The 27,572-nt window shown below is 45.5% G+C and overlaps 1 protein-coding gene across 2 annotated transcripts; it reads right to left on the reverse strand.

Moving 5' to 3' along the window:
- Positions 1–1,856: 1,856 nt before the first annotated feature.
- On the reverse strand, positions 1,857–22,947 carry RGS10 (regulator of G protein signaling 10). Of its 2 annotated transcripts, none has more exons than XM_062001794.1 (5): positions 22,834–22,947; positions 16,371–16,489; positions 14,847–14,933; positions 8,943–9,086; positions 1,857–5,517 (listed from the first exon to the last, which is right to left on the reverse strand). In XM_062001794.1, exons 1-5 carry the CDS (start codon positions 22,880–22,882, stop codon positions 5,371–5,373), a joined length of 546 nt encoding a protein of 181 aa, XP_061857778.1. In that variant the 5' UTR covers positions 22,883–22,947; the 3' UTR covers positions 1,857–5,370. The 2 variants fall into 2 exon arrangements, with proteins under 2 accessions (XP_061857778.1, XP_061857779.1); XM_062001795.1 differs by lacking the exon at positions 22,834–22,947 and adding an exon at positions 21,674–21,775.
- Between the last annotated feature and the right edge of the window lie 4,625 nt (positions 22,948–27,572).

A 27,572-nucleotide genomic window follows, 5' to 3' on the forward strand; every position in this document is an offset into this window, starting at 1 on the left:
TGGTCCAGTAAGGAAACAAAACAGCCAGACGCTGCTGGAAACCTGTATTGCAAAGGAAATGAGAAGCCCTGGTGCATTTCTCACACTGTGTGAGGACACCTCATCCATGCTGACTTCAGAGCGTGCCTTGAGACAAGAGCAACACTCCCCCTTCCCTGCTCCTACCCACTCACAGCTGCTTTGCTCTGACAACTTTTTCCCTGGTTTGCACTTTGGTGTACAAATCAAAACGAGCTTTGCAAGGCCCAAGAGCAACAGGGGAATGCAGAGGGGGTGGGTTAGACTTTAGATATTCCAGAGGTAACATCCCTAAAGTGATAGAAGGGGAGAAGCAGGAGTATAAGAGCATCTGCTCCCAGGGCCCAGGCTGCACCACTCAGCATGCTGGTCACTGCTTCCCTCCCCTCTTGGGGCGGTTCAAAGGAGCACAGCCCAAGGCAGGAACAGGAGCGGGGGAAGGGCCAACTGCTGGCCCTTTCTGAAGTTCTGCAGCATAAAATACACTCAGGAGGTCGAGAGCATTGTCTTCTCTACAATGCCAGCTTTCAAAGCAATTGTTATCAGTTTTCCTAGATGCCCTGAAGTTCCCATTAAGTTTTGATCAAAGCAACAGCAACTGCCTTTAACGAGTACCAGAGCCACTTCAGCATTCTAGTGCAGCATGTTAACTTGGCTGCATCTGCTGCTCACACACAGCAAGTTCACCAGGTCCTTTGCCTTTGAGGAAACAAGCAGCCTTACCCAACGACCACTATCCCTACGTGTCATTCTGCCGTGGACCAGGAGAGGGTGCTGTTAAATGCTGTTGCATTTCATTAAACCGAAGAGAAACCACGCTCTGTAAAAGGCCTTTCCCCATTCCTCCCCTCCCCATCCCAAGCCCCGTAGCGTCGGGTGCTTTGTAACGCCTGGCTGGAATGGATTTGCCCCACTGATCATCCAAGATGGAACAGCACTGATGGAAAACATCTTCCACTTCATTAAAGCTCCTGAATCGGAGTGATGAGCAGCCACGCACGCTGCAGCTGCCAAGCATTTGGTACAGCAACACAGCAAAGTTAAGAGAGATCCTTTGGATAAAGGATGCCCCACAGTTTGCTTTTCACTGTGGCTCTGCCAAAAGAGCACTGGAAGCCCTTGGACATGAGCTGTGTTGGGTTTAAAACAAGAGGGCCTGCCTCTGGGACAGGGAAAGGCACATTCGCTGGTCAACAATCCTCCTGTGTCGGGGCAGACATTTGGCAAAACTGGGTGACTTGGTAAGGCTGCTTTGGGATGAAAAAAAAAGCTATAAGCAATTTATGAAGGGGGAATATATCCCCTTGTAGCTTTGAACCACAGTCATGGAATCACAGAACGATTTGGGAGCTCTCTCTGCACCGCTGACTGAATTCACTTTTACGCCAGATGCAAATGCTACCTGTTCAAAACCACACTGAAGCTTCACTGGACACATAGGCACGTTCTGAACAGTTATCCAAACCTCAATATTCAAACCTCTTCCTTCTCCCTCCCCACAGGTTTTTCAAAGCCTCCTTCTCCACACCAGCAGGTTAGAAACTGGAAGCAAGCACCAAGGAAGGAATGCAACATGAACAAAGACACAGGAGGAGATAAGAAGGGACAGAAACACCTTCTGCTCTTCCAGTGGCTTTCTGTAGATTGTTCAGACAATGGCTCACTTGGAAGGGAAACCCACTGTGTCATCCCATCTTCCAACAGAAAACCACACTAGAAGAGAATGTCAGCAACTGTGTTAACAAGGCCAGGAAGCAGAAAATGGGATTAACTATGGGACATGAAGTGATCTTGGCCTAAACCGTGTTTGAAACATAAAACAACTGTCAGCACACGGATTTGGTGGCTTTGTACAATACTTTAATGTTTAGCTGAGAAACACACAGTAAGGTAGAGTTTAAGGCATGCAGTTGGGCACAAAACTTCTCTTGCTTGCTTTTTGTGCTCATGTCTTCAGTGTAAGTTCTGTGAAAAGGAAAAGATCCTATCTTGAATCTCTACGTAAAGCAACTGAGCGCCCACGTACAGCCTGAGGTTGGAGGCAGTGTTTACAGCTGTTCCTGGAATGCAGGAGTTGCAGGGAAACTCAGTTCTTCTGTGCAGTTCCTTCTATGCCACATAGAGAAAAATGTCATGTATTTCACCAAATTCAAGTTTGACTGGTGATAGTATCAACAGAAGCAATAATAACCATCTCCACGGATACACACGCTGCAATTACAGGCATCTGCTTGCAAGGCTTTAGTTTGATTGCTCTCTTACTGGGAAATATAGAAAATCTCATGGATAGGGGGAAAAAAACTTTGCTTTCTACAAGTCTAGTTGTTGATTGTCTTCTAAAAACCAAACCAAAACTGGATGCTACAAGTAAGACAGCAAATGGGGCAATGAGCTTGTTACTGCTGAGGCAAAAGAGCAATTCATAGATGAAGAATGTTGTGGATTTAGGTGCATTATCACAGAAACATCACAGGTGTTGAAGAAAAAACCATCATAGGCATTGAGGTGCTGCTAAAAATACATTTCCATTGAGCAATTTTTGGTTGGCAGCAGTGTAAAGCACCTTTGTGTCTACTCCAAAGGGGCATTTTCTTACAACAAGTAAATAAGGTAGTACCTGACAGGGAGCATACTGCCAAGGAAAATGGCATTTCTAAGCAGCTACAAACAAGTATTTTCTCTCTTGAATGCCCTACCAGTGTTCATGCAGCTTCTGGGTTAATTTGCTGTTATTATTATTTTTAACCATGACAGTCAAAGACTCTTCTCCCTTTCCTCATGCATTTTTAAAATCAATATGATTAAAACCGAACCAACTGTGCATCCGTGTGATGGATGTGGTGAGAGCTCCTGCTGTTTCCCCCAGGAAAGTCCCCATTCTGCATTTTTGCTATCACTAAGACTTCAGCTGCAATTACTGGGAAGAGACAAACCCCAACTCCTAGTTGTGCTGAAGCTGCCCACTCCTAAGGGCTTTGGTGGTGTCAGAAGTTCCATCCTAGAAGTTTCATCCTAGGGGGCTGGACTAGATGAGCTCTAAAGGTCCCTTCCCCAACCCCTACCATTCTATGATTCTATGATCCTCTGCTGCAGTTTGTTACTACAGTGAATTTTCAAAAGAAGCAATCCTGAGACTACAGACAGTTGGCAAGTCCAGAACTGGATGATCCCAATTCCTAGGCCCCATCACAACAAAAGGATTCATGCACACGTTTACGTTGTTGCTACTCATCAAAACCTTGACATACAACTTAAGCATGAGGTCAAATACTGCTTAAAGTGCCTGAAGCAAGATTATCACTTAACCATCAGATCTTCTGGAAGCATAAAAGCAAAATGAACTCAGTGCATAAGAATTACAGCTTAAAACATGCATAAGGAGGCACTGACCTCTTGTTTGAGTTTGCTAAAAATGAAGAGGCCATTTAAGCTCTGGGGTAAGAACTCCTGATCCCACTCTTACATCTAACAAAGGAAGAGCTTGTGGAAACAATTAGCTTTACACCTTACCTGCAAAGAGTGGCTAAGAGTTAAAAGATCAAGTCTACCAAGTGAGTTTTGCATCCTCAAAAATTCCACTCTGGCTTTGTTCTACAGCGGTGACAGCAATGTACAACACATATCTGCAAAGAAGAACTCTAAAGTGATCAAAAGCTCCCTGTGCAGTCAGCAACAGAACAGAAGTTCAAGAAAAGCAGTGCAAAGAAATGAAAGTGTAAATAATGACTGTGAAACAGGGAGACCAAAGGCTGCAAAGCTTGTAAATAGAGCACGTAGCTAATACGCTTCCCCAGCTCCAGCTGCAGGTTGGTGACACTGCAGTCAACTCACTCAAAAACATGCGACACAGGAAAAACTTGTGTGCCAAGATGTGCTGTGCAGCCCTGGCACAGTCCCAGGATGACATGGAGAGCTCATTGGGAGCATCCTCCTTTACTACCCTGACACTTCAACTCTGATTGCTTTGGGCAATCCGCTCCCTCTCAAGCCCGAGGTGAGAATGGCAAAACCACAATGTCAACACCCTGTTCCATGGCAGCTACCAAACAGTGCAACTGGGAAACCCCAGAATACATTTCTGAGGCAATCAAAGTTAGGTAGGGCCATTTAGTGGAAAGATTTTAGTAAAACAAAGGCAGCCTTTGTTGGCTGGTCCTTTGCCAAAGTGCTCTTGCTGCACGGAGCTGGAGACCCAGGAGAGAGCAGATGCTTCTCACTACTGGCACCTGACACTGGACATGGTCAAGCTTTGCTGAAATCATTGTGCTCAGAGTAGGATATTAGCTGTCAGGTTCCCTAATAGCTGTTGGAAGTCCTTCAGAGATTCTCTCTTAGAGCATTTGTTCCCCAGGGAATCCAGGTTACTCCATGCTTTGAAAAAGGTGATTCTCCACAGCAAAAAAATGGGCGAATTTAAGAAATACATAAATGGAAATCGTGACTGGAGAAGTGTTCTGATTCAACAACAAAGGAAAAGCAAAACAGGTGGCACCTTGAAAGAACAGTGAGATAGGAAGGGATTGGATTCCACTGAGCTTAACCCTGGAAGATGCTGTCCATGACTCAGTCTGCTGTGAATGACTCATGCTCCAAGTTAATGTGAGATGTACTCCTCAGCAGCTTCTCCAGCAATTCGGGATGGAAAAGCCACTCACCAATAAAAACTACACGGCGAAACCAAAAAAACCCACCAATCTCTATCTTCCATTTGTCATCCTTATGATGCTTCACAAAAGAAAACAGAACAATTGAAAGCATTTTAAACTTGTGACACGTGAAATTCTCTACCACTACCTGACAGGAGGTTGCAGTGAGCTGGGGTCGGTGTCTTCTCCCAAGTTACAAGCGACAGGACACGAGGAAACGGCCTCAAGTTGCCTCAGGGGAGGTGTAGATTGGACATTAGGAAGAACTTTTTCCCTGAGAGGGTTGTCAGCCCCTGTCCCAGGCTGCCCAGGGAGGTGGGGGAGTCCCCATCCCTGGAGCTATTGCAAAGGCGTGGAGCTGAGGTGCTGAGGGCCATGGGTTAGTGATGGGCTTGGCAGGGTGAGGGGAGGGCTTGGAATCAATGATCTTAAAGGTCTTTTCCAACCAAAATGATCCTATGACTCTGAAATGCAACTCATGCTATGGAGGAATACCTCAGCCTTTTAGCTAGGAAACAGTCTTTCCATGGGCGCTTAGTTATTAGCTACCATGCAAAAATAATTAGTCGTTCAAGCAAATAAAAAGGTAAGCATCTCCTAACAAGGTTCTGAGCTTCTCAAGCCCTAAATGCAACTGTTATAAACCTAGACTGTTCCTGAGTGTAATTCAGTTGTTTTATTGCCTCTCCCGAAGAGATTCCTTGTATCATGTGTTGTAAATCCTTGACGCTCTTTTAGCTGCGGTCTGAGCCTCTGGGGAGTTCTCCTCCTGCTCCTCACCCTTCTTATGGTTTAGGAATATGTCTGACTTTAAGAAGCGGCTGTAGCTGTCGTACTTCATGAGATTGAATATCTGGTAAGAAAGAACACAAAAGAACAATGACCTATGTAAAACTAGATTTTAAATAAGAAGGACAATGATGAATTCTGAAGCATCTTTGTCCTGTTAGTACTAAAGCCTTACTAAAAACCAGGACATGAAAACACACTTCACAGTCTCAGAAAGGGCTGCAAGTAGCAAACAATACTGTAGGTTCCACAGTCACTGTTTTGCAACGACCTCCATATTCATTTCAGTACCAGATGATGGTTTTCACAACAGCCTACTCTGAAAAGCTAACATTGCTGCTGGGAGGTTGCATCTCGTGGTCACTAGGTAGGACTTCACAGCTGATGACCTGATAACTGCAGGTGTGGACAAGGCAGAACCTGGTCTCTCCCCTCCAGCCTGAGGCCTGTAGAGCCACTCAGAGCCAAACCTGGTGAGGGAAGATATTCAGAGGGAGGAAGCAGAGCTGAAGAACCTTTTAGGCACCTTTCTGACTGCAGTTACTCTTGAGCATTACGGAATGGCTCACTATACATGCAGAGCAAGAAGTAATTAAGAACACCATCTATATATTTTACACAGCACTGAGACTGCAAACTGAACCTATACTGGAACAACTCATTTAACCAATCTTTCTCAAACTTTATGCCCACCTTCCCAGCCTCTTTAGGCTACTACACAACTGAATGCCAAGACTGGTCTCAGGCTAGGTCAGAAATGTTGCAGGTACCTGTCAAAAAGAGCTGATCTGCTACAGGTGTAATCTGCCAGTTAAAATCTGGTTTAAAATTGGTGATGGATTAATTTTGTGCCATTAGGCTTTTCACTAGCCCAAGACCTGTTCTTCTGCCCATAGCAGCATACAGCCAGTGAGGCAGTATGAAGTCAGCACTGAGTACAGCTCTTCTCTCCCAGGGCCTGAGTTTAGGCTCATCCCTCAGCATAACTGCTTTCTCTTCTGTTTATTCCCATTTCATACACAAAAGCTAAAACTCATTGGGAGTTTTCAGAAAACAAAAGGGCTTGGGTGAGGAGCCTGGAATCTGTTCAGGTGTCGAGGTCAGGACTATATTTTGCTTGGTCTTGAAACAGGGGGGAAGGGAAAAAGTAAACCTCTAAAGTGAAACTGAGGCAAACCCAGAGCCTACATTACCCTCTGCCTATTATTTTGCTGGCAAAGCCTCTCTGAGTCATGCCTCAGGATTGATTACATTTATGGTACCCGGGGTAGCTAAATTTCTAGGGCAAATCTCTGGATTCTGACCTACACATGTGGATAATCCACGTGTGGGTAACTGGAGCTTTACCTTTATGGGTCTCACTTCTAACTGATAGAACAACCAGGTAATACAACTGCTAAGAGGAAGAAAAATAGCTCAATCTGTTTTTTCATTTCACACCCTCAAGGAGCCTGGACAGATAAAGGCAAACACACAAAACGTGACTGTTCCTGTCTGTGAGTTTGCTGAAATATCTCCTTTGCCAATAAATTAAATGAAGCATTTCACTGTTTGTTTGCACATTTAAATGTTTAAGTTCATGTTTAAAACAGTGGAAATCTTGCTTTATAAACTGCATACTGGAGGACTAAAGATCTCAAAACATCCTCTTGATGGAAATCCAAATCAATGCAGTCAAGCAAAGTCAAATTACACCTCCTGACCTTGCCTAACTGCAACGTAAATAAATGTATTCAACTAGCTCAAGGGGAAAACAACTGTAAGGAAGACATCACCTGCTAAAACAACCTAAGTCAGTGTCAAGAACTTAGACCTCTCCTGTTCCTGGTATCATTTAAAGCATCTCCCAGGGAGAAACAGCACTGTAAGATCAAAATCGTCTGGAGTCTGGTCAGCCAAATGCCCAGAACAGACAGACTTCATAACCACATGCAAAAGCAGAATCCTGTCCTGTCCTCTCACTGCCTCCGTGGAACAGGAACACTTACTCCAGATGTATTTTGAAATCTACAGATTTCTACAAATCACTGTCACACCATTTCATTCAAGCATGAACAACTGCCTCCAGGCTAGTTTGTTCCAGCTTGCCCCATGAGCACAAACCCACATCCCACAAGTAGACCCATTTAAATCAACAGATCTCTGGAGAACTGAAGTGAGAGTTACCTGTTGCAGACCAAACTGTGGCTTTCAGGCTCTGCCTTTTTATACTTCAGGCACATAGTGCCAGCAATATTTAACACTGCTCTTCAAAGAACAAGTTATACCACTCACCATAACTTTATAAGGACTGAAAACTAGAGAAGACCATAACTCTTCCTGAACTATTATCTAACAGCAATAAACAGAAGCTTCAAGCACTGGAAACCTGCAGCAACCCATAAATGCTCTGCATTTGCTTTTAAAAGCTCACAGACTTTCTTCCCAGACTAGTGGGATTCCTCTACCACTGGTCCAGCACGTTTCCAGTTCAGTATAACTAATCCACAGCTCTTCATGTGTATGCTCACTTGTAAAACTGAAAAACACTTTGACCTCCAATAGTCTCTCCAGCTTCACTCTCATTATCATCCACCCCCAACTGCAGCGGTTAGATTTCCCCCAAGTCCTAAGTTCTTTCATGAAAAACTTTGCTTCTTTACATGGAAACTGAGTTTTGGACATTTTTACTCCTATTGACTTGGAATCTGCTTGAAAGACAAGCAGAGCCTTTGCTCCTCAGATCACTTCAAATGACCCAGCTCAATATCTGGTGAGAAACGGGTTGAAAACACTATTTAAATCAGCATGCTGTTTCTCCACAAAAGAAAACAGACAAGTGGAAGATACAGGTAGTCCTGAGGATGGTACAGAAAGAAAAAACAGTACAGACTGCAAGTCCTGGAAAGCAGCAGATCAGAATGACTCCATAAGCTATGCTTTAATAAGCTAAATATCAAGAAAGTTTGCCTGCAAAACGTCATCTAATTTCTACCAGACCTCCAAAGTTCTGTAGGAAAAGGCAGAGCACATATCATCTCCTCTTTTGAGTTGTGCCTGTTACAGAAGAGGAGGCTTTTCAGGAAATCACATTATATTCATATCAATATAAATACCAAAACAAAGTGAAGAATCTTGAGCTCTCAAGGAAACCAGGGGCAACTACAGAAACAAACATCAGCAATGACTCAGTGCAAGTGAATACACAGGAAAACGTAGGCACAAGGTTACTCAGCTGGATAAGTCTCAAGCTAAAGGCAGGGGAACTCAGGAGAAAACTTCACCACATTTTCCAGGAGAGCCCTGAATGGGAATGAATGTTGTCACGTTGAGTCTCTCACCTACCTGGCCCTACTGAGATGGGACTATGAGCCTACCTATTCAATCCATGCCACAGATAGGGGTAGGTGGGTTCCCAACTTCCCTATAGTAACTTGTGCTTAGAAAGCAGAGCCTGCTAAAAGCAGACAAAAACTAAAAAAAACATGCTCCTTGATAAAAATAACTTACCTGTTCCTGGAGCTTCTGAAACATGAGAGGGTGAGGTGTCTCCAAAATGGTCTCGTTCAAACGGGACTGCCCTTCAACATTGACTTGGGAGGAAGCTTTACTGGACAGGAAAGTCATGTAAATCTCTTTAGCTTTTTCTTGCATCTGCAAAATAACACATTATTTGGTCACTTCTTGAGGTTCACATCCTAAAGCCAAAGCCAAAATAGTCTGAATTAAAAAGGAAAACAAGGAACAAAACCAACATGCAGAGATTACCTTATTTCTGTATTTGCATTTGTACTGGAGGAAAAACATCTCTGCAGGCCAACTCCTGCACTGACATTACTGGAAGCAACCAGTATTCAGCACTTGGGTTAAATGGCAGGTTGGGATGTTGAATCTGAGCATCCAGTGTAAAACTGCTCAGCACCATCAACTAGGCCTTGTTTTCACTATTTAGAGACTATTTTTACTAACAAATAACCAGCATCAGCAAGGAACCCAGAGGGAAAAAGCACTGTGGAAACTCACTACTAGGCAAAACTAAGCAAAGGTAGTGTAGAATCCATGCAACAGAGAGATAAACTTGTGATACTACAGGCTTTGTCATAACTGATTTCTACATCAGAGCAGCCCTGACTACATGATTAAAAAATCCAACAAGGATTTTTTTGGCTAATGGTAAAGATAAGACTCTCAAGAGCCTCTGAAAGCTGATACATAAGGGTAGGTGTGAACTGCATAAAGCAGTTTGTTCCTGTTTGCCCTGATTTCAGCAATTCTGTTCCAGTGGTGATAAATCAGTAACAGTGATAACATTTTGACCCAACCCAGCATCTTGAAGCTTCAAAGCAATAAACGAGCAGCCACAATCCTCTGCAATTCAATGCAAGCTGCCCCTTGGCCAGAAGGTCAGATAAGAGAAAGCCAGTGAGGGAGAAGAGCTCCAAGGCAGGCAGGAAGCAAGCCTCCCTGCTGCCATCTGAATTCTGCACACAACGAGGCCTGAGCTGCAGCAGGCACTGTGTGATCCCCAGCCATGGGTACTCATCCGTGCTCCCCACTGTACATCTAATGAGCAACTGCATCTCCAGACCATGACCAACTAAAGGGCTGTGTCTCTGCTGGGAAGGGAGCTTGAAGAAGGAAGCATTTAAACTCCTGCCTGTGCAGGAGACACAGAATTTCTTTCATGTTTTACAGCTGAGAGTCAACATTTGGTGATAGTTAGAAAAGCTGCATGTGTCTGACCATTCACAAGGCCTAAAGAGCTAACTCTCTCACTGCTGAGGGGGACACACATTTTCCAGGGTGATGTTTTACTCACCAGATGAATACTCTGTATTAGGAAAACTCCTTCCTAATACAGAGCATTCATCTGGTGAGTAAAACATCACATGTCAAGTGCACTAGGTTGCAATGAAGTGGTTCAAAGCAATTCCTGATCTTCTCTGTTCCACAGATCAGGGAGGACTGAGTCCTTTCTAAAAAGAGCAATTAGACCAATTGATCAGAGGTGGGACTGCTTTACCTGGTAAAGTTAACACCCTAATGCAGACACAGTGAAGTTACCTTTAGCTACTACCACGTGAAGAAGCACAAGCAACTGTAGTCTGTTTGCCTTACCTAAGTAACTTTTGAACCTGCCACCCAATTTCAAACACATTTAAGACAGGAAAAAAGGACTGAGAAATCATTACACTCCTACTGATTCAGTGGAAAAGAGTGGCAAAAGGAAAGGGACAGGAAAGGCAGCCCAGGCACTAAGGGATAAGCTGCAGTATATGTTCAAGAGTTGCCTACTCAAACTGCCAGCAAGTATTTAGCAGCTGGCTAGTCAATGCACACACGTGTCAGCCACCAGCACACGGTGCTGCTTGCCCAAGGAACACAGGACCAAGCTGAGTACCGTGGAAAAGAGCAGAGGAAGGCTTGAGGGGAGACACGAAACTAGAAGTAGTGTGAGGAAGTTTAAAGAACATGGGAGGGACAAGGGGATTGTGTGGGAGGCTGGTGAAACGGGGAGGATCTCTGTATTTTGTAGGGAAGAATGACAAAGAAAGGAAGTGAAAGAGCCGTGGTAGGGAGAAGGGGTCATTGGAGAGACTTTATCATAATGGGGGAACGTGGAAACGTTAGAGGTTCTGCTGCACATGGAACGACTGTTACACTACATTTATGCTTCAGTAGAGGAGCAACAGTTTAACTACTTTTCTCTTTTCAAAGAAAGTACAGTTAAAGCTGCCAGTATGATTATACAACCCCCACAGGACGTGCAGGGAGAGCCAGGCTCAGGCGGGGCAGACTGACGCTCCCCGTGCAGGGGGTGGCATTCTGTGCTCCACATCAGCCCCAAACTAATATCTCAGCACAGGGGACTCTATTCTGGAGTTTAAACAACACTTGAACTGGGATCTTGTTCACAGGTGGTTATGAAAGGATTTCTGGCACTCCTCACTTACATCTGTGTGCTCGCCCCAGCACCATCCGTGCCAAATCCCCGTTTGGAGCACAAAGTTGTGTCTACAGAAATCCCCCTCGCTATTTCAAGTGCATACAATATTCTTTCCCACTTCCTTTCCTAAGGTCAGATTCAGCTCTCAAGCATGTGTGGTTCCCAAATGAGGTGAATAAAGCTCCAGATGCTCATCAGAACAGGCTCCAGCAGTTAGCAGCTGTGCAGCATTACCCAGGCCTGCTTATTCATTGCCACATTCCACGTGGGAAGTGGCAGAAGAAACTCTTGAATAAGTATATTTTGTTCTGAAAGAGTTCTCTACAAAACTTCATGACTTGTATATTTTGGTGGGTTTTAGCAATAGCTTGAAAGATTCCTGGTTGTTTGGAGCATTTATTAGAACCTGTAATTGATTTCTAGAGCTCAGCTGCAAAAGAAGAAACACTTAAACCTTGAGAGGTAGCACACCAGACGTGTTGTTTATTTCATTAACAGTCACAAATGCCAACAGCATATGACTAACTCCAATGAAATATTTAAAGTTCAGTTTTATTCACTTACTCCCACCACTCCCCTTTCAATAATGAAACGTGCCCCAAGACAAGGACCATATGGGTGACAGCAGACTTCACTGCTACAAGTGGACTTGACCTAATTCCTTCCTTAATCTTTGCTAAAAATTATGTTTCTGTTTTAACTTCAATTTAAAAGGATTTTTTTTTAAACTCCAGATGTGTGTTGAGCCATGGGGAGGAGTTTGTACTTCTGCAAGAAGATAGGCTGAATCCAGTCCACCTGAAACCTGACTAGACCAATGATGTAGTCTGCTTGCTGTCTAGCTCTGCAGATGCTGAAAGCCTGCCCCGCTCTCTGAAACATGCATGTATTTTTTATTAGCTCACCAAAACAGGAAAACAAACACAAGCTTATGGAGCAGTCTCCTCTGAGCTCCATTCCTGCCTTCTCCTGACTAAGTGCTCCCACTACTAGTGTACAGCCAACACAACAGTCAAGGGCCTGGCTGCTTCTTGCTTGTGCTCCCTCTGGTCTTGTGATTTACCAGTCCTGGCTGCACAGTCGCTCACATTCAAGAGGAAGGGGACAGAGAAGATGTATCTGCACAGCATCTTGCAAGATCTGCCTGTGTTGGCCTGATATAAGTCAGCTTCTAGGCAGAGCCCACATGACTGTGGTTAGAGTAACAACCAAACCTTGTTTAGTAAATCTTGAGGAAAGGCTCAGAATATCTTCATAGAACAGCACTAACGCAGTTAGTGTGAAACCATCAGAAAACAGGAGCAGGGTGAGCTTGCATCTACCTGAGATGACCAGAAAGGACACTAGAGTCATAGAATGGTGGGGCTGGAAGGGACCTTTAGAGATCATCTAGTCCAACTCCCCTGCAGAAGCAGGGTCACCTAGATCAGGTCACATAGGAACATGTCCAGGCGGGTCTTGAAGACCTCCAAGGAAGGAGCCTCCACAACCCCTCTGGGCAGCCTGTGCCACTGCTCCGTCACTCTAATGTCCCTAAAAGGACAGAACATTTCCTGAGCCAACCACCCTAACGGTATAACCACGTACAACAAACCAAACACTGCTCCAGGCTGACACTGAAGGGATGACAATGTCACTAGGCACAATGGACACTTAATCCACCGGCCAGGTGGTGACCTTTGTTCAAGTTTAAATTGACCAAGACGTCACGTGAAGAGAAGTTTCTCTTATACTTTAAAAACAGGGGGAAAAAAAATCCATGTGATCTGGGTTAAATTGAAATCAGCTTCATCTGACCATCAGTCTAAGTGTCTCTGAGCTAGCTTCTGTGGTAAGCCAGTTTTAATGAGAAGCAGGTTATACAAAACATTAAAAGCTGGGTTTAGAATACTTTGCTCACATTAGACAGATATAAAGTGATTTCTGCAAGGGGCACTTTCAGAAGACAAATTCATGGTTCATGCTACCATAAACAGTAGAGAGATTTCTATTTTTAGCGCTGTTTCTAGCTTTCCAAATTATCTAAACAAAGCCATCCATAAGCAGTAGCTACAGAAACTTACTCTGTGTCAGTCTAAAGCAGATTTATTCTAGCTGGCTGCAATAGCTGTGGCAGTACTAGACTCCTGCATCGTGTAACAATTGGTACTGAATAATTAAGCCAAATGGAACCTGGTTAAGTCTCTGTCCATTCATTTGGCAATTCATTCAAGAATTCAGTAAGCTACTATCTCTAGACACCAGTTTACCACTTCCCCTACTGGCATGTGCAGTCCTAAAATACCTAAAAAGATGGAAATTATTTAGCAAAGAAAAATATGATTATTATTATCCCTCTGCACAATGTGTGACCTTACAGAAGGATTCTCCACTTTCATTTCCATTACCCCCTGTCCAGGGGGTATCAAGAAAACAGATCTCTTGGCAAGGACATTCCACAATGTACAAAGAAAAGGTATCTGCCCTGTACAAAGGGTCCTTCCTATGTGGTTATGTCAGCCTCTACCCGAGCAGCTCACAAAGCAAATGTTTTTAATGGAGCAGGGAGATCCAGAACACTCAGAAAGCAACACAGCAAATGCAGCAGCCAAGATGCTGTACAGACGTTTGGGGACAAACGAGAGGAAGTGCTTTGTCACAAAGTGACAATAATGAGATGTAGAGCTTGTGATGAAGCAGAGCTGTGTCAGAGGGACTGCCAGGACTACGCTTGCCCAGACAGGAGGCGACTCCCAGTGCAATCCAGACAGGCTGCAGGTGAAACACTCCCTTACAGGCACGGGGAGAGGAGCACTCCCAGCCTCACTGCAGCTACTGATGCTGCTGCCATCATACTGGCGTCTAGCACAGCTCCCTCTTTCATCCCAAGTCACTTTATTTCTCTTTCTGCCTTACATCTCACCAAAAAACAGCCTGCAGTCGTTCTTTTCTGAAGATTAACTGCATTCCCAGACCTTAATGAGGGGAGCAGCTAAACACATCCAGCTGAAACAGTGCTACATATTGCAAAGTGCGTAGTCAGACTGAGCTGGCATTTTGGTACTGTAAAACCTTTTATTTGCACTGTTTGTTACTTTTATGTTCATGGAATCACAGAATAGTAGGGGCTGCAACAATGCACAATTCCATGTCATAACACAAAGCTTTAAAGAAGTCCTGAATGAAACATCTTTGTACCTTCAAGCAAGATGATGCAACATCACTGAATTAAACCTTTTGCTATTCCCAAGCAACAACGAAAAGTTCAGTTTTCAAAACATGGGAAACTTGACAATTTCAGCATTTCCTTTTGATTTGTAATAGAACCAGTGCTGTTCCCAAACAATTCCAGCACTGTGATTCCAGTGCAGTCCCCTCAAATGCATTTATTTGTGCTCACACGAAGCACATTATGCAACAGAAACATTACAGCTCCAGCTCTGCTGCAGAAACTTTCTTGACAAGTAAAACTCATTTAGGAAACATACCTGTTTTTTTCCTTGTGTTTTCTTAAATTCTTCACATGCTAGCCAGAACAAAACGTTTTCTTCACTAAATTCTTTCTTTAAAAACTCCTAGGGAAAAGAAAAACAAACAAACCAACATTAGGATCCAATTTCTCAACAGTTTCTTCCTACTATAGCTATTAAAACTAGCTGACTATAGCTGGCTTGACCATGGGGTGAGTTTACATCGTGCAGTGTAACAGAATCTGTACACGACCAAGACACAAAAGAATCATCATATATTCAGCCCTCTGAAAGCACATTCCAGAGTGATGAGCTACATTTCGTCTCAGAGCATATCAGTCACTGACAAGAGTTTCTTCGGCCTCCCTGAAATAACTCGAGCAATTGTACAGTCATTACTCAAAGGGAAATCAAAAAAGATATGGATTTATTAGCAGGTGAGTAAAATGAACTATTTGAGTGAGCCACAGATCACCTGAGACTCTCACCTTGTACCTTCCTGATTTTTCAATGAGTAAAATCTCCACAAATAAAAGTGTTTCTAACCACGATCATCGGTGGCAATAAAGTCACTGAAGTAAACTAAAGCAGATGTATTTGCATTCTCCAGACAGTGTTTGAACAAAGTACATTCCTCCAAAAGAGAGGCAGATTTTAAAATGGGGAGGGGAGGGAAATGTACATCACATTTCTTTATAAAACATAATGAAATATTTATAGCTTTGAGATCATCAGTTTTCTCTTTCAAGTGTTGTCAGAAAACAGAGACTAAGTAATGCCAGGAATTAAACAGCACCAAGATTACTTGTTTTGTTTTATTTCAAGAATTCTACATCTCAGTGATCTGTAATTCCAGTTTACACCACTTTTCAAACCAGTCTGGCAGGAAACCATTTTATCCCAGTGCGTTTTATCAGTGCTTGCTATGGCAAAACGATACCTGGGTAGGTGGTTTCTGTTTCTGTAGCTAATGTGACAAGAAAGCCTTAAAAACTCAACTCACCATCCTCTCCTAATTAAGCCCCAAGCCTGCATTTTGAGCTGCATAACCCCACACTCTGTAGTAAACTGTAAGGGAGTTCTTTTCAGTGTAGGTGCTACAGCACAGAATATGAGACACACAGTTACGAGGCTTAGGAGCTGTGAGTGGTAACTCATTGCTTAAGGACAACATGTGAGAAGAGCCCAGGATCAGTCCTCAGTGGTAAATAATGCTTGGCAAGAGAGATCAGTGCCTCAAGGACTGTAGTCTATCCAACAGGAACCTGTTAATCCTTGCAGCTGACAAATCCAATTAGAAAGAAGCAACCAAAAGTCTTGCACGTGCCTTAGGAGAACAAGCTGCAATGGCAACTAGCAAAAGGCACTACCTCAGCGGCTCAGCAAATGCCACAGCTTCAGCTCTGCCACCTCTGCTCAGGGTACCTATCTGGAGGGACACATGCCTATGTGCTTACAGCACCAGCACCATTTATGCCACGAGTCATTCTGCTTTAAATCCTAATTTTGGTTCACATAAATATCCACAGTTAATATAGCAACCCTAAATCGTTTCACTCCTTCTGGATCTTCGAGGAGGTTCTCCAGTGATGTGGCCCATTTTGAGGTTCCTTTCAAGGTTTGGTGGCTGCTGCTTGGGTGACCTTCGCTGTCATTTATCTCTGGAAAAAAAGAAAATGGGAAAAGAATGCCATCTTCATTAGAGGTGATGAATGTCACATGCATCTCTTCCCCGCTGCCCTCTGCACCCTTGGATTGCAGCTGCTCTCTTTAAGGAAACGCCATAAAACTGAACATAAATGCACACACACGTATTTGAATTCTGCTTTGCCTGTAAGGAGGTAAAAATGTCTGGCAGTTCTGTAATGTGTGAGCATGTAAGCAGGCACTGTCACTGGTTTATAGGAGTTCAAGCACCTTCTGCATGTGGAACGCAACGACCACAGCCTGTGTAGTAAAAGAACCATTTGCCTTTTGTTCTGGCACTGTCAACCACATTGGCTTCTCCAAAGCCAATCCTGGTCAGTCTGCTTTAAGAAAAGAATCATCACTGGAGGTTGAGAAAAGGCAAAGATAGAAAGAAAAATAATGCTTTGTTTAGCAGAAGAACAAGTCCAATATGTTAACCCAGTCTAACAGGAGAAAAGACAGTTGGCAGAGGAGCCTCATTCCAGCTGAGCTGACCTGCTATTGGGCAAGAGGTATTCGGGTGTCCACTTGTTTGCTTTCAAGTACACTGAAATTCAGCTTTTATAAGGTATGAGACTGTGTCCACATTTTCTCTGCCAGCCAACCTTCTCACAGATAGGAGAGACGGGAGACAGGTTTTCTGTCCCAGGGACAAGTAAGTACATTACATCCAAGGCTGGTGGTGCCAAAAGAATTGCTTGCTGGCTACTCATCAGAAAACCTTTTACTTGGGAAGACTCCAGGAATTTTATTGCTGATCTGAAAAACTATAAAACAGAGATAAAGCACTTGGCCTCCTTTCCTCTGATATGTGAAATGCTCAGGGAAGACAGCAGGAGCGCAGGCCAAGAGAAGTCAGGCTAAGAGCTCCACTTCAGGTCACTGCACACTGGAAGGGTGTACGAAATTCTTACTGCAATCCAGACAGCTGCTTTATTTTTACAACCGCTTCGTTTCTCCCTACCAACTCACTGGAAATATGGATCTTAGCAACTTCTGCTCAAGCTCTGTTAAAAAAACCCTTCCTCCAACATGAAACTAAACCTTGGTATCTCAAAAAACTATCTCTGCAGAGCTATGCTATCAGATATCCTTCTTCAGCTGGTAGCTAGAATGATAAAGACTAAGGTTAAAGCTCTACAAAATCCTGGCACGACAGCAAAGCCCGCTGAGTTTTGGTTGGTGGGGACCTGTAGAGTCTATTTGTTTTCCTAACAGCGAGATGGACCACTGTTTTAAACAAAGGAACATCTCCTTTGATAGGAGTGGTTTTTTAACACAGGAGAAATTACCAAGCTGGGAAAGAGGTAAACTTTCTGGGGCCATGGATTCCATACCTATTGCCTACTACTGAGGGATCTACACTCACACCCCTAGCAAACACAGACATTAAAGAAAGGAACACAGCTAAAATGATCACACCAATGGTCACTGCAGGCCGCACTTTTCACGTGTAAATCCTGTCCCTCCTTTGCATGTCCTGCTTTTGCTCAGTGAAATCACAGAACCAACCTGAAAAGTCTCTACACGATGAATGTATGACTCCATGCCCACAGAAAACCTTTCAGGATCCAGCATCATAACCAATTTGGGTGAGGAGTGCAACAGATTGGCCTCTAAAGCAGCAGTGTATCTACAGCTGTGTAAGAAACACACAGGCTGCTAGGTAAAGGTCCAGAGTCAGAACCTGAGCATTGTCCCCAGAGCACTACTGCAGACTTCATACATAACACACGAGTAGAGCGAGTTAATTGTGCGTCAGTTTCCCCTTCCCTGATGCAAAAGGATGTGTTTCTTGATTGTCACTTGCAAAATTTATGTCAGGAACTCAACTCAAAGTACCTCAATAAAACCTGAGAGATTCAAGAGGGAATAGCCAAGTACACTGGAGCAGAACACAATTACCTCTGGGGAGCCTGAATCCCTTGTTATGGTCACTCTCAGCTGCAAGCAGAAGGGCAGCTCTGTGTGTACAGCTGCTAGTGGCCTGAAGAAACAAGCTGTTCCCTTATTTAATATATGGTTTAGCACAGAACATATGGGAGTGACATTTCATTTCTAGTGTTCCCTTTCCAGCCAAATTTGAAGTGGATGTTACAGATGACTTTGAAAAGCAACGAGCCAATGCAATGCAGGGCAGACAAAGTGCCATGAGAAATCCTGGTGAGCAGACAGAGGCCAGAACGAGCGTGTCCACACACCCAAGATACAGAGATCTGCTTCCCCTCACCTCTGTTCACTGGTCTCTTCATTTCACTGCTGGTCAGTCTCTATCCTCCCTGATCATCGTTCTCCCCAGCTGCCTCTTGCTTCCAGCCTATCCAGAACAGCCCAACTCCATCCACACTTTATGCTCAACCCCTCCCCTCCTTGTCACCCTCCAAACCCTGTGCTCCCCTCTGACACCTTTGCCTCCCACAGCCTCAGTAGAGAAAAATCTGGTCTTGAAGGCTGGTCCTACGTGACCTCTCCCTAATCTCCATTCTGCTGAGCCGTGTTGTGCAGGATAAGAAGTTTACCTGTTACTTGGTTTGTTTCCTCACTTCACCAGCTCCCCACAACCCAGAAAGCACCAGGATGCCAAGATGCAGCTTGCCTGCCTATGGCTGCTACCACTCAAAGCTTTCATTCCCCCCTTGCCTCACTTACTGCAGCTGGGGGTTCTGCAGGGCAGAGGGCGATATCGCAGGCACCGGGCAGCTCTGCCGGCTGCCAGCAGCAATCCCAGCTCAGCCCCAGCCACAGCTCCCAGCATCAGCCCACACAGAGGCACGGGACACCAGCTAGTGCCTGGCTAACACCACCCTGCCGGACATGCCAAGGGCAACACAGCTGGAAAGGGCCAAAGCCATGCCAGGGAAGGTGCCAACAGCTCTGGAGGGCTCAGGTCCATGTGCTAGGCATGGCACTGATCGAGCTCCCTCCCTCTGGGCTGAGTTCTATAAATCCCTGTATTCGCTGTTCCTTTGCAACCACCATAAAACAGTAACATTCCCCTTCAGTGCAAATGTAAACAGGCTGCACATCGTACACGACAGTGGGGAGCACCCTGAAATTTTATGAGGGTATTAAAACTGCTGGGAATTTGTATCGTGCCCCACTAAATGCACCACCACAAACATTTCTTTTAATGCAAAAGTGACACCATCCCCCTCACAATTAGGATCATAACTTCCTACCCTACACAATGGTTTCATTTGGCAGATTTGACGTTCTACAACTTTGTAAAGAGATTTAAAGACAGGAAGGCAGGTTTTCCCCACAAATGACTCAAGAAGCTAACCCCCAAATCCATATCCCGTAACACGTCACTGAACTACCTTAAAAATGATACTTCCACCAAAGCACAACTTAATGAAACAATTTATTTTAGAAGGCAATGCTGCAATAAATGTAATTACATGCATGGTTCTCCTGAAACCTATTTACCTCTGCTCACTATAAAGACGACTTCCTCCTGTTAAAATCACCCAGACGCAGTTACGTAAGACACGCTTGGAAATAACAAGCTCGATACCAACGGTGAACAACCAAAATGTGTACCTAAGTATGACCATTTAAATGAAGAAGGCAGACACTTGCTGTCACTGCAAACTGGGAGATCATTCTGTGTGTCAAAAAGGGTATTATGAAATGGTAGGTCTTCCACCAGCATTTCTGCACAGGTGACACACAGAATGTACAACACTTGGTAAACATGTTATTGACAGCAAAGGATGAAGTTCTTGTTTCAACAGCACCGGTACTTTAGAGAACCCCATGCTAAGCCAACAAAGAGGCAGTTTCATGAGCACTATTTCAGAGAAGAACCTGGCAGAGCTGCCCACCCCATCACACGCCAGCACCACTGCGTTACACTGCAGATAAGCAACTGACACAACAGCAAGTGCAGCACTAATAACACACCCATTATCAGCTGAAACACGGCATCAGAGATGGCATTCTCCAAACAGGAACTTGGACTAAAGCCACACAAAGTGTTAAGAGCATCAAAATATCATAGAATCATAGAATGCTGGTGGTTGGAAAAGACCTTTAAGATCACAGAGTCCAACTCCTCACCTCACACTGCCAAGCCCACCACTAAACCACATCCCTCAGCACCTCAACTACATGTCTTTGCAATAGCTCCAGGGATGGGGACTCCCCCACCTCCCTGGGCAGCCTGGGACAGGGGCTGACAACCCTCTCAGGGAAACAGTTCTTCCTCGTCTTCAATCTAAACCTCTCCTGAGGCAACCTGAGGCTGTTTCCTCTTGTCCTAACTTGGGAGAAGAGACTAACCACCACCTCACTCCTGTCAGGGAGTTGCAGAGACCGCTCATGTCTCCTCTCAGCCTCCTCCAGGATAAACACTCCCAGCTCACTCAGCCCCTCCCCAACACCCTTGTGCTCCAGCCCCTTCCCCAGCTCTGTGCCCGGCTCTGGCCACGCTGCAGCCCCTCAGTGTCCCTGTGGCAGTGAGTGAGGGGCCCAGCACTGACACAGCCCTGGAGCTGCAGCCTCCCCAGGGCCCAGCACAGGGGCACAGTCACTTCCTGGACCTAAAATACGAAACTTTGCAGGTTGAAACTCACACTTCTGGCTCTTGCTTTGAAGAAGCACAAAAAAAAACATGAAAACCCATCAAACTGTCAGAGATTGGCGCACAGCTAATTAGTCAGACACGCCAATCCTCTACAGCGATTCGCCAGCCGCCGCCACAGCGGCCTGTGAGGCACCACATCAGACAGAGCTGCACCCCACACAGCTCCCGACCGACACATCCCTCCACCTGAACGCCCACTCCAACCGCCCCTCGACCCCACACGCCTTCTGCAAACTCCTGATCAACGGGGAACCGGCGCACAAACAGCAGACACGGCAAAAGCACCGCGTGAATTGCACACTCCTGGCTCCACACCCCAACACTGACACGCAATGCTACGGAAACACTTCGCAATTTCTTCTCGAAGAACATCTGACCACACCACCTGCCTTTTCCTCTTGGATCATAAAGCTGCAAGCCACGAACCCTTCCCTTTACTTCAAAAGCAAGCCAAACCTCTTGTCTTTTCCTACAGTCAACAATCACCATTCCAGAATTAATAAGGCCAAGGTTATGAAACAGTGGGAAACTTCCTAAGCAAGCACCTGAAAAGGGAAAACTCCCTTACTTTCCATGTATCCAAGCGCCACTGGATGAATCCTCACTCAACAACTTCTTCCTAGTAGCAGCTGAATTTTAGACCTTTTCACCACAGACGGTCTGTCCTTGGCATGCTTTGGTTGTTCAAATCATGAGTCTCAACATCCTCTTTTGACTGTCTCTAACAGCAGATGGCTACTGGATTCCACTTTTAACTCTAAGGAAGGAAACCAAAGGGACGTTCCGCTTTTGTAGCATCTCTGGAAGTGTGCACCAGACATAGAGCCTTTAAAAAAACCCCAACTTCGGACAAACACTGCAGCTGGGCTTTCTTAGAAAGGCTGTGTTTTCTTATGGCCAGGTTATAAAACGCTCTATGATGTCCTGCGGCTCCGAGTCTGTAACTTTTCCTCCGAAGCCCCTACCGCTCTGTGATTCCGTGAAGTGCTTCAGCAATGACACACGCTCATTCTCCCGAACCGACAGCATCAGTCATACCGCGCCATGGGACACCCCGCGACTGCACAAACACGCTACAACGCCTGTCTGCGGAGAGGAAACGTGAAGTCTGGCGTTTGTTACGGCTCGGCTTAAGACGCTCCCTCCAAAGGCAAACTCTTTGAACTCAGTTTAGAGCCTGCCCCACCACGCTCTGCTCTCCTCGGCTATGGCCTCGCTACCCACAGGCATTTCGCAAGTAAAACCTGGCTGATGAGGAATCAGCCCGAGCAGAATGCAGTTCCCTCTTCCGTGCAGCCGCTGCTAGAGCGGGAAGAGCCGCGCTCCTTCCCCAAGCCCCGTTAGTTGCCGCATCTCCTCCCGCGGGTCACCCCCGGCCGGCCCCGCAGAGCCGCCCCGCTCCGGCACGAGGTGCAAACCCAGGGACGGGTCCGCGGCGGGGGAACCCCGCTTGGCTCCGGTACGCGGGTACCGAGGGGCCGGCCGGAGCGCTGAGCCGCCACGGCGCGGCGCGGCCCGGCCGAGGGGAAGCTCCGCGCGGCGCCGGGCCCGGCCGCGCCGCCGAAAGGGCGGGAGCGCCGCTCGCCGCCCCTCACGCCGGGACGGGGCTCGGCCGCGCGGCCAGAGCAGCGCCGCTCTTCCTGCCGCCGGCACTTCCTCGGGCGGGAGCGGCCGCGGCGGCGGCGGGGGGTCGCGGTTGATGACGGGGACCGCCCCCGCACCCCTTACCTGACGGCGGGCGCTTCCTGCTGAGGCGGCTCACGGCCCGGTTAAACATGTCGGGGGGCGGCCGCGCGGCCCCGCGCTGCCCGGAGCCCGAGGGGCCGGCCGCGCCTTGCCCGCTCCCCGCCGCGGAGCCGCCCCGCGCCGCCCCGGCCCGGCCCCACGGCCCCGCCGCCGCGCCCCCCACCCGCCGCCTGCTCACGGGCGCCGCGCCCCGACACACACACACACACAGCGCTGTCAGCGCCCCGAGCCCGGCTCCCCGCACGCACGGCTGCCGCGGGGAGTAGCGGCGTGTCCGCGCTACCGGCAGGCACACAGCCTGGTACATGCAACGTGGCAGTGCTGGGTCTTCATCCCGTTTCTTCTTCACACCCTCAGCCCCTTCGCTGTTAGCCCACAGCTGTTGCACTTTCAGCCTTCCCTTTCACCGCAGGCCCCTTCCCGACCCTTCGAAACAGCACCATTACTTCAATTCTCCAACAACCCTCTCGTCATTCTCCTCTTTGCTCTTCCCAGGCTCAAGCCTCGTACGTGCTTGTCTGCTCCTTGCATTGCTCGCTGGTGCAGGGGGCAGCTCACTCTCCCCAGCATCCAGACACCCCCAAGTCTTTGCTGAGCAGGTGCAAGAGACGAAGAGGCACCTTCATGAGATTGTGCACTTCCTTAATAAAAGTGCCCAGTTTCTGAGGGTGCCGTGAGTCTCTTGCTCTTTCAAGATGTGTGAAACCAGGAAAAGCGTAATTATGATTTTAGCAAAGGTATTTTCACTTTCATAAGTAACTTTTCACCAAATGATTGTATAAAAAATGGAGCGTGGAGCCCATGTGAGAAACAGCTGTAACTCTGACAAAACTCGAAGCCATGGCCAGACAATCCCAGCCACTCACACAGGACAATAGCAGCAGGAAGCAATGGGAATGCTTACAGGTCACAGAAAATAGCCCTGATTCCTGAAAAGTCACAGAAATCACCGCTAGGAGTCAAGCCCACAACCAGTTTACTTCTACCCAAGCCAAATCCCCCACTGAACACAAAGAAATGCGTTTAGCTGTGTTCACAGGCTGAACCTGCATGGGCTCCTCATCTCACTGAAATGTATGGATATTTTCCACTTGCATACACAAGGCCAACATTTGAGCCCTGAGAGCTGGTGACCCCTGAACACTGAACACCGGAATAAATTGCATCTGTGCTTCCAAAACAAACAACAGCACAATACCTTCCAGCTGAAGTGATTTGGCCCGCACGCCACTGGACTTCTGCCTCCAGTACCAGGGCCAAAAGCTGTGTTAGCTGGTAAAGATTTCTTGGCTCTTGGTGAGGATTTAACAACAGCAACAAAAAGTAGGCTGCTGGGGGAACTGCTCGGCAGCTGCACACAGCTTTTCCAAGCAGACATGCAGGACAGGCACGCTGGACAAGTGGCATTTCTGTCAGCATCAGCAGAGCACGAGGCACAGCCAGGAGAGGTGAGGCACCTGGCCAGGCACTCGGGAGAGGCACATACATGGTGAGAAGACAGCTTGGAGATGCACTCAAAAGCATTGTTCATCCCTATCCATTAATGCCAGGCATTTCAGGGCAGTACATTTATACTGAAGCAGTACAGATAGCACCAGGTTTTCTCTTTCTGATAGAATCAGGTCACAAAGCCCAAGGCTTTTGATTTTAGATGTTAAAAACTATTCCTTCTAGGACAACTACACGACCTTCAAGCTAACGTACTGACAAGATGTTGCCAGAGTAGTTTTAAGAGTTAACTGCATGGATTTGGAGGTGGGAGTGTGTAAGAAACAGGAACACAGCTTTGTTAAGAGCAGTATGTTTTATCTTGTTTAAGACTCAGTGTTTCAAGAGACACAAGAACAGGAGGGGATCTTCCTTCCAGGTGAATTTGGTGGAGATAGACAGGTGGGGTTCATTTGCTGGGGATCTGTCCGTTTCCCCAAGAAAGCTGCATTACCTGTATACAGCCACATGCAACCATAATTCTGACTTCTGTTACTGTGCCAGTGTCCACTGTATATTCATTTCCAGACCCTGCATCACCAACTTTTGTACCAGCTTTTCCTTAATTTCTCAGGGTAAAGCCTCTCTTAATTTTTAAAGTAATACCACCCCCAGCTCTGTTTTAACAACCTTTGGCTGTCACACTCCCCAGAGTGCAGGCCATGCCAGGTAACAGAAGATGCACTGTGTACTTACCAAGCTATCACAGTTACATCTGATCATATTTTATGTTCAGCTTTTATTCCTGCTTTCAACACCAGGCAATAATGACCAAACAGTACACTTAAAACTGAACACAAAAGCTTTCGTGAGCCTTGTAGCTCTTGCTCCATCCTGCACGTGCCTAGCTTGTTAGCACATTGTATGGCAGCAAACCTTGGGAGTGCTCATGGTCTTAAACAAGGGCAGGTTTGACAATTTGGGTAAAGTTCAGCGAGTTTTCCATTGACACTGGTAGGAACAGGCAGGGGCGGGGAGGAGAGAAAATGAGAACGTGCAAGACACCCAAAAAAGGCAGAAAACTCACTTGATAAATCTGTGATTCCAGGAAAAGATAGCAGATGATTCTATTTAAAAAGTTTACTTGCATCCTAAGGATTAACTGGGGGACATAAAGTTAAATAGCTGGTTTCAAAAAAATATGTAGGCACTTGCACTTTGCTGCTGCCATTGCACTAATCTACTCTGGACCACACTGAAGTATGAGTAACATCAGAGACAACACACAAAATGTGCAGCTCATCTCAATGCCAAATTACAGATGAAAGACTCTCATCAACAGTCTACGAGAAACCTGACTCACCATCTAAAGCCTTGATTTCATTTTCATCAACAAACACAACTGATCTCACTAGAGGTACTTCTTATTTACATAAGACTTTAAAACCTGAAACGTTAACAATGAGGAGAGGCCTTCAAAATAGGAAACTCCCCTTGGCTACACAAAAAAAACCCAACCCCACAAACCTTTAGAATCTAATTTTAGCCTTGTGTTGTTCTGCCCAAAGCACTCTGAGAACAGGCACTGCCTGTTTCCACACACGTTACAGGCCAGATTCACACATGGAAAAGCTGAAAAGACAAAGGACAATGTGGTCAAGAGTCCTCAAAAATCTCTCAAGCAAATGCTTTTAACTGCCTTGTTTTACAAGAAAATTTGTTTCCACTTAACTTCATGCTCACTTCTGTAAGAGATTCAGTAAGCAAAACTGAATACTGCTGCAATTTTGCAGCTTTCAAAGGACTTTCTGAATGTGGTTAACAGTTCATCATTTTGCCCAAGTATGACATCATAGGCAATGGTAGGAAATAAAGACTTGATGCCACTCAGCAAACTGTGTTCTGGCCACCAAACACGAGGCATTTGAATCCACAGGAGCGGTTGCACAGAAATCAGAGTCTGTTCAGAGCCCCATAGGTTGGTTCCATACATACCACCCGCTTTCGGACTTCACCATCCACTGTAGCGTTCACGATGGGTCGGCAAACACGTGTTGAAGCTGTTCCTCCTGCTTCCAAGCTGGCCAATGCTGAAATGCACACTGAGGATCATCAATCTACAGGGACTCAGATCTACTTTGAAAAAACACCTCAGTGTTTTAGTTCCTATGGTTTCACGGGTTAAACATGGAATCAGGGACAGGCTCACTGCCAGAACACACTAGTGTGGTTAAGCCTACTCCTGTTGGACAACACAACATCATTTGCTGTTCAGATCTGCTATTTTGGTTTTTTCCAGTTAAAAGCCAAGAGTCACTTTTTAGTTATATTAACCTTAAACCAGCAAGACATTTGTTTCAAATTGAGTTTTCTAAGTCTTAGGTAAATGCATTTACTGTCTGAAGATTCACAAATACCAGAGTCAAAAGACGAGCAGATAACAAAACATGCTTTTTATCTTTTAATAAGATACATACAGAGAAAATACAAACACAACCTTGTTATAAAGTACACAGCATAAAACACCTTTGAAGAGAATTCTGGTAGAAAACTGTATTCAATTTCAGGTTTGCCTGAAAAAAAAAATCTCAAGAGAGATTTGTCCAGTTATGACTTTGAACTCCGAGAAAGCTCTGACTCACTCCTTTGTAATACTTCCTACTATAAGGAGGTTCACTGGGTCAACTTTTATCCCTAATCTTGCACAACATTCCTCAACATATCCAACTCCAGCAGCTTAATGCATGCCAAAATACAGAACTCCAGCAGCAGCATTTAAACATGCAGAAACTGAATTACGGGCCAAGTAACTCCAGTAGTACTCCTACCTTGCATTAGTTATACCTAGAGCTCTTCATGAATTGCACTGAGGGAAAAAACCCCACAAGACCAAGTGTTTCGAAGCTTGCAATTTAAGTGGGTGATTTTTTAAGAAACTAAGTTTTGTTTTCTTATTTGCATCTGACAGTGAAGTAGTAAAATTGTTTCATTGGGTTTATATTAGATGGATACTTCAGTTTGATAAAAACCTTACTGCTTATGTAAGCTGAAGAGCTTCTTCAGCTTTGTTCTATAAAGAAGAAAGGACTGAGGTGTACAATTGTATCTTCCTTTTATATTGCCTTTAAATTGGAAAAAAACAAGCAACTTTGCATTTTTACCCTCCAAGGTACTTGCAGCATTTAAAAACAGTTTTGAGAAATTAAAAGAGGACCATGAATTAAAGCCTGAGATGAAGAAATATCGTTTTCAGTAACCAATTTTACATCAATAAAAAATTGACTTGGTAAAAT

This window comes from Colius striatus, chromosome 8 (genome assembly GCF_028858725.1).
Source record: "Colius striatus isolate bColStr4 chromosome 8, bColStr4.1.hap1, whole genome shotgun sequence".
Lineage (NCBI taxonomy): Eukaryota > Metazoa > Chordata > Aves > Coliiformes > Coliidae > Colius > Colius striatus.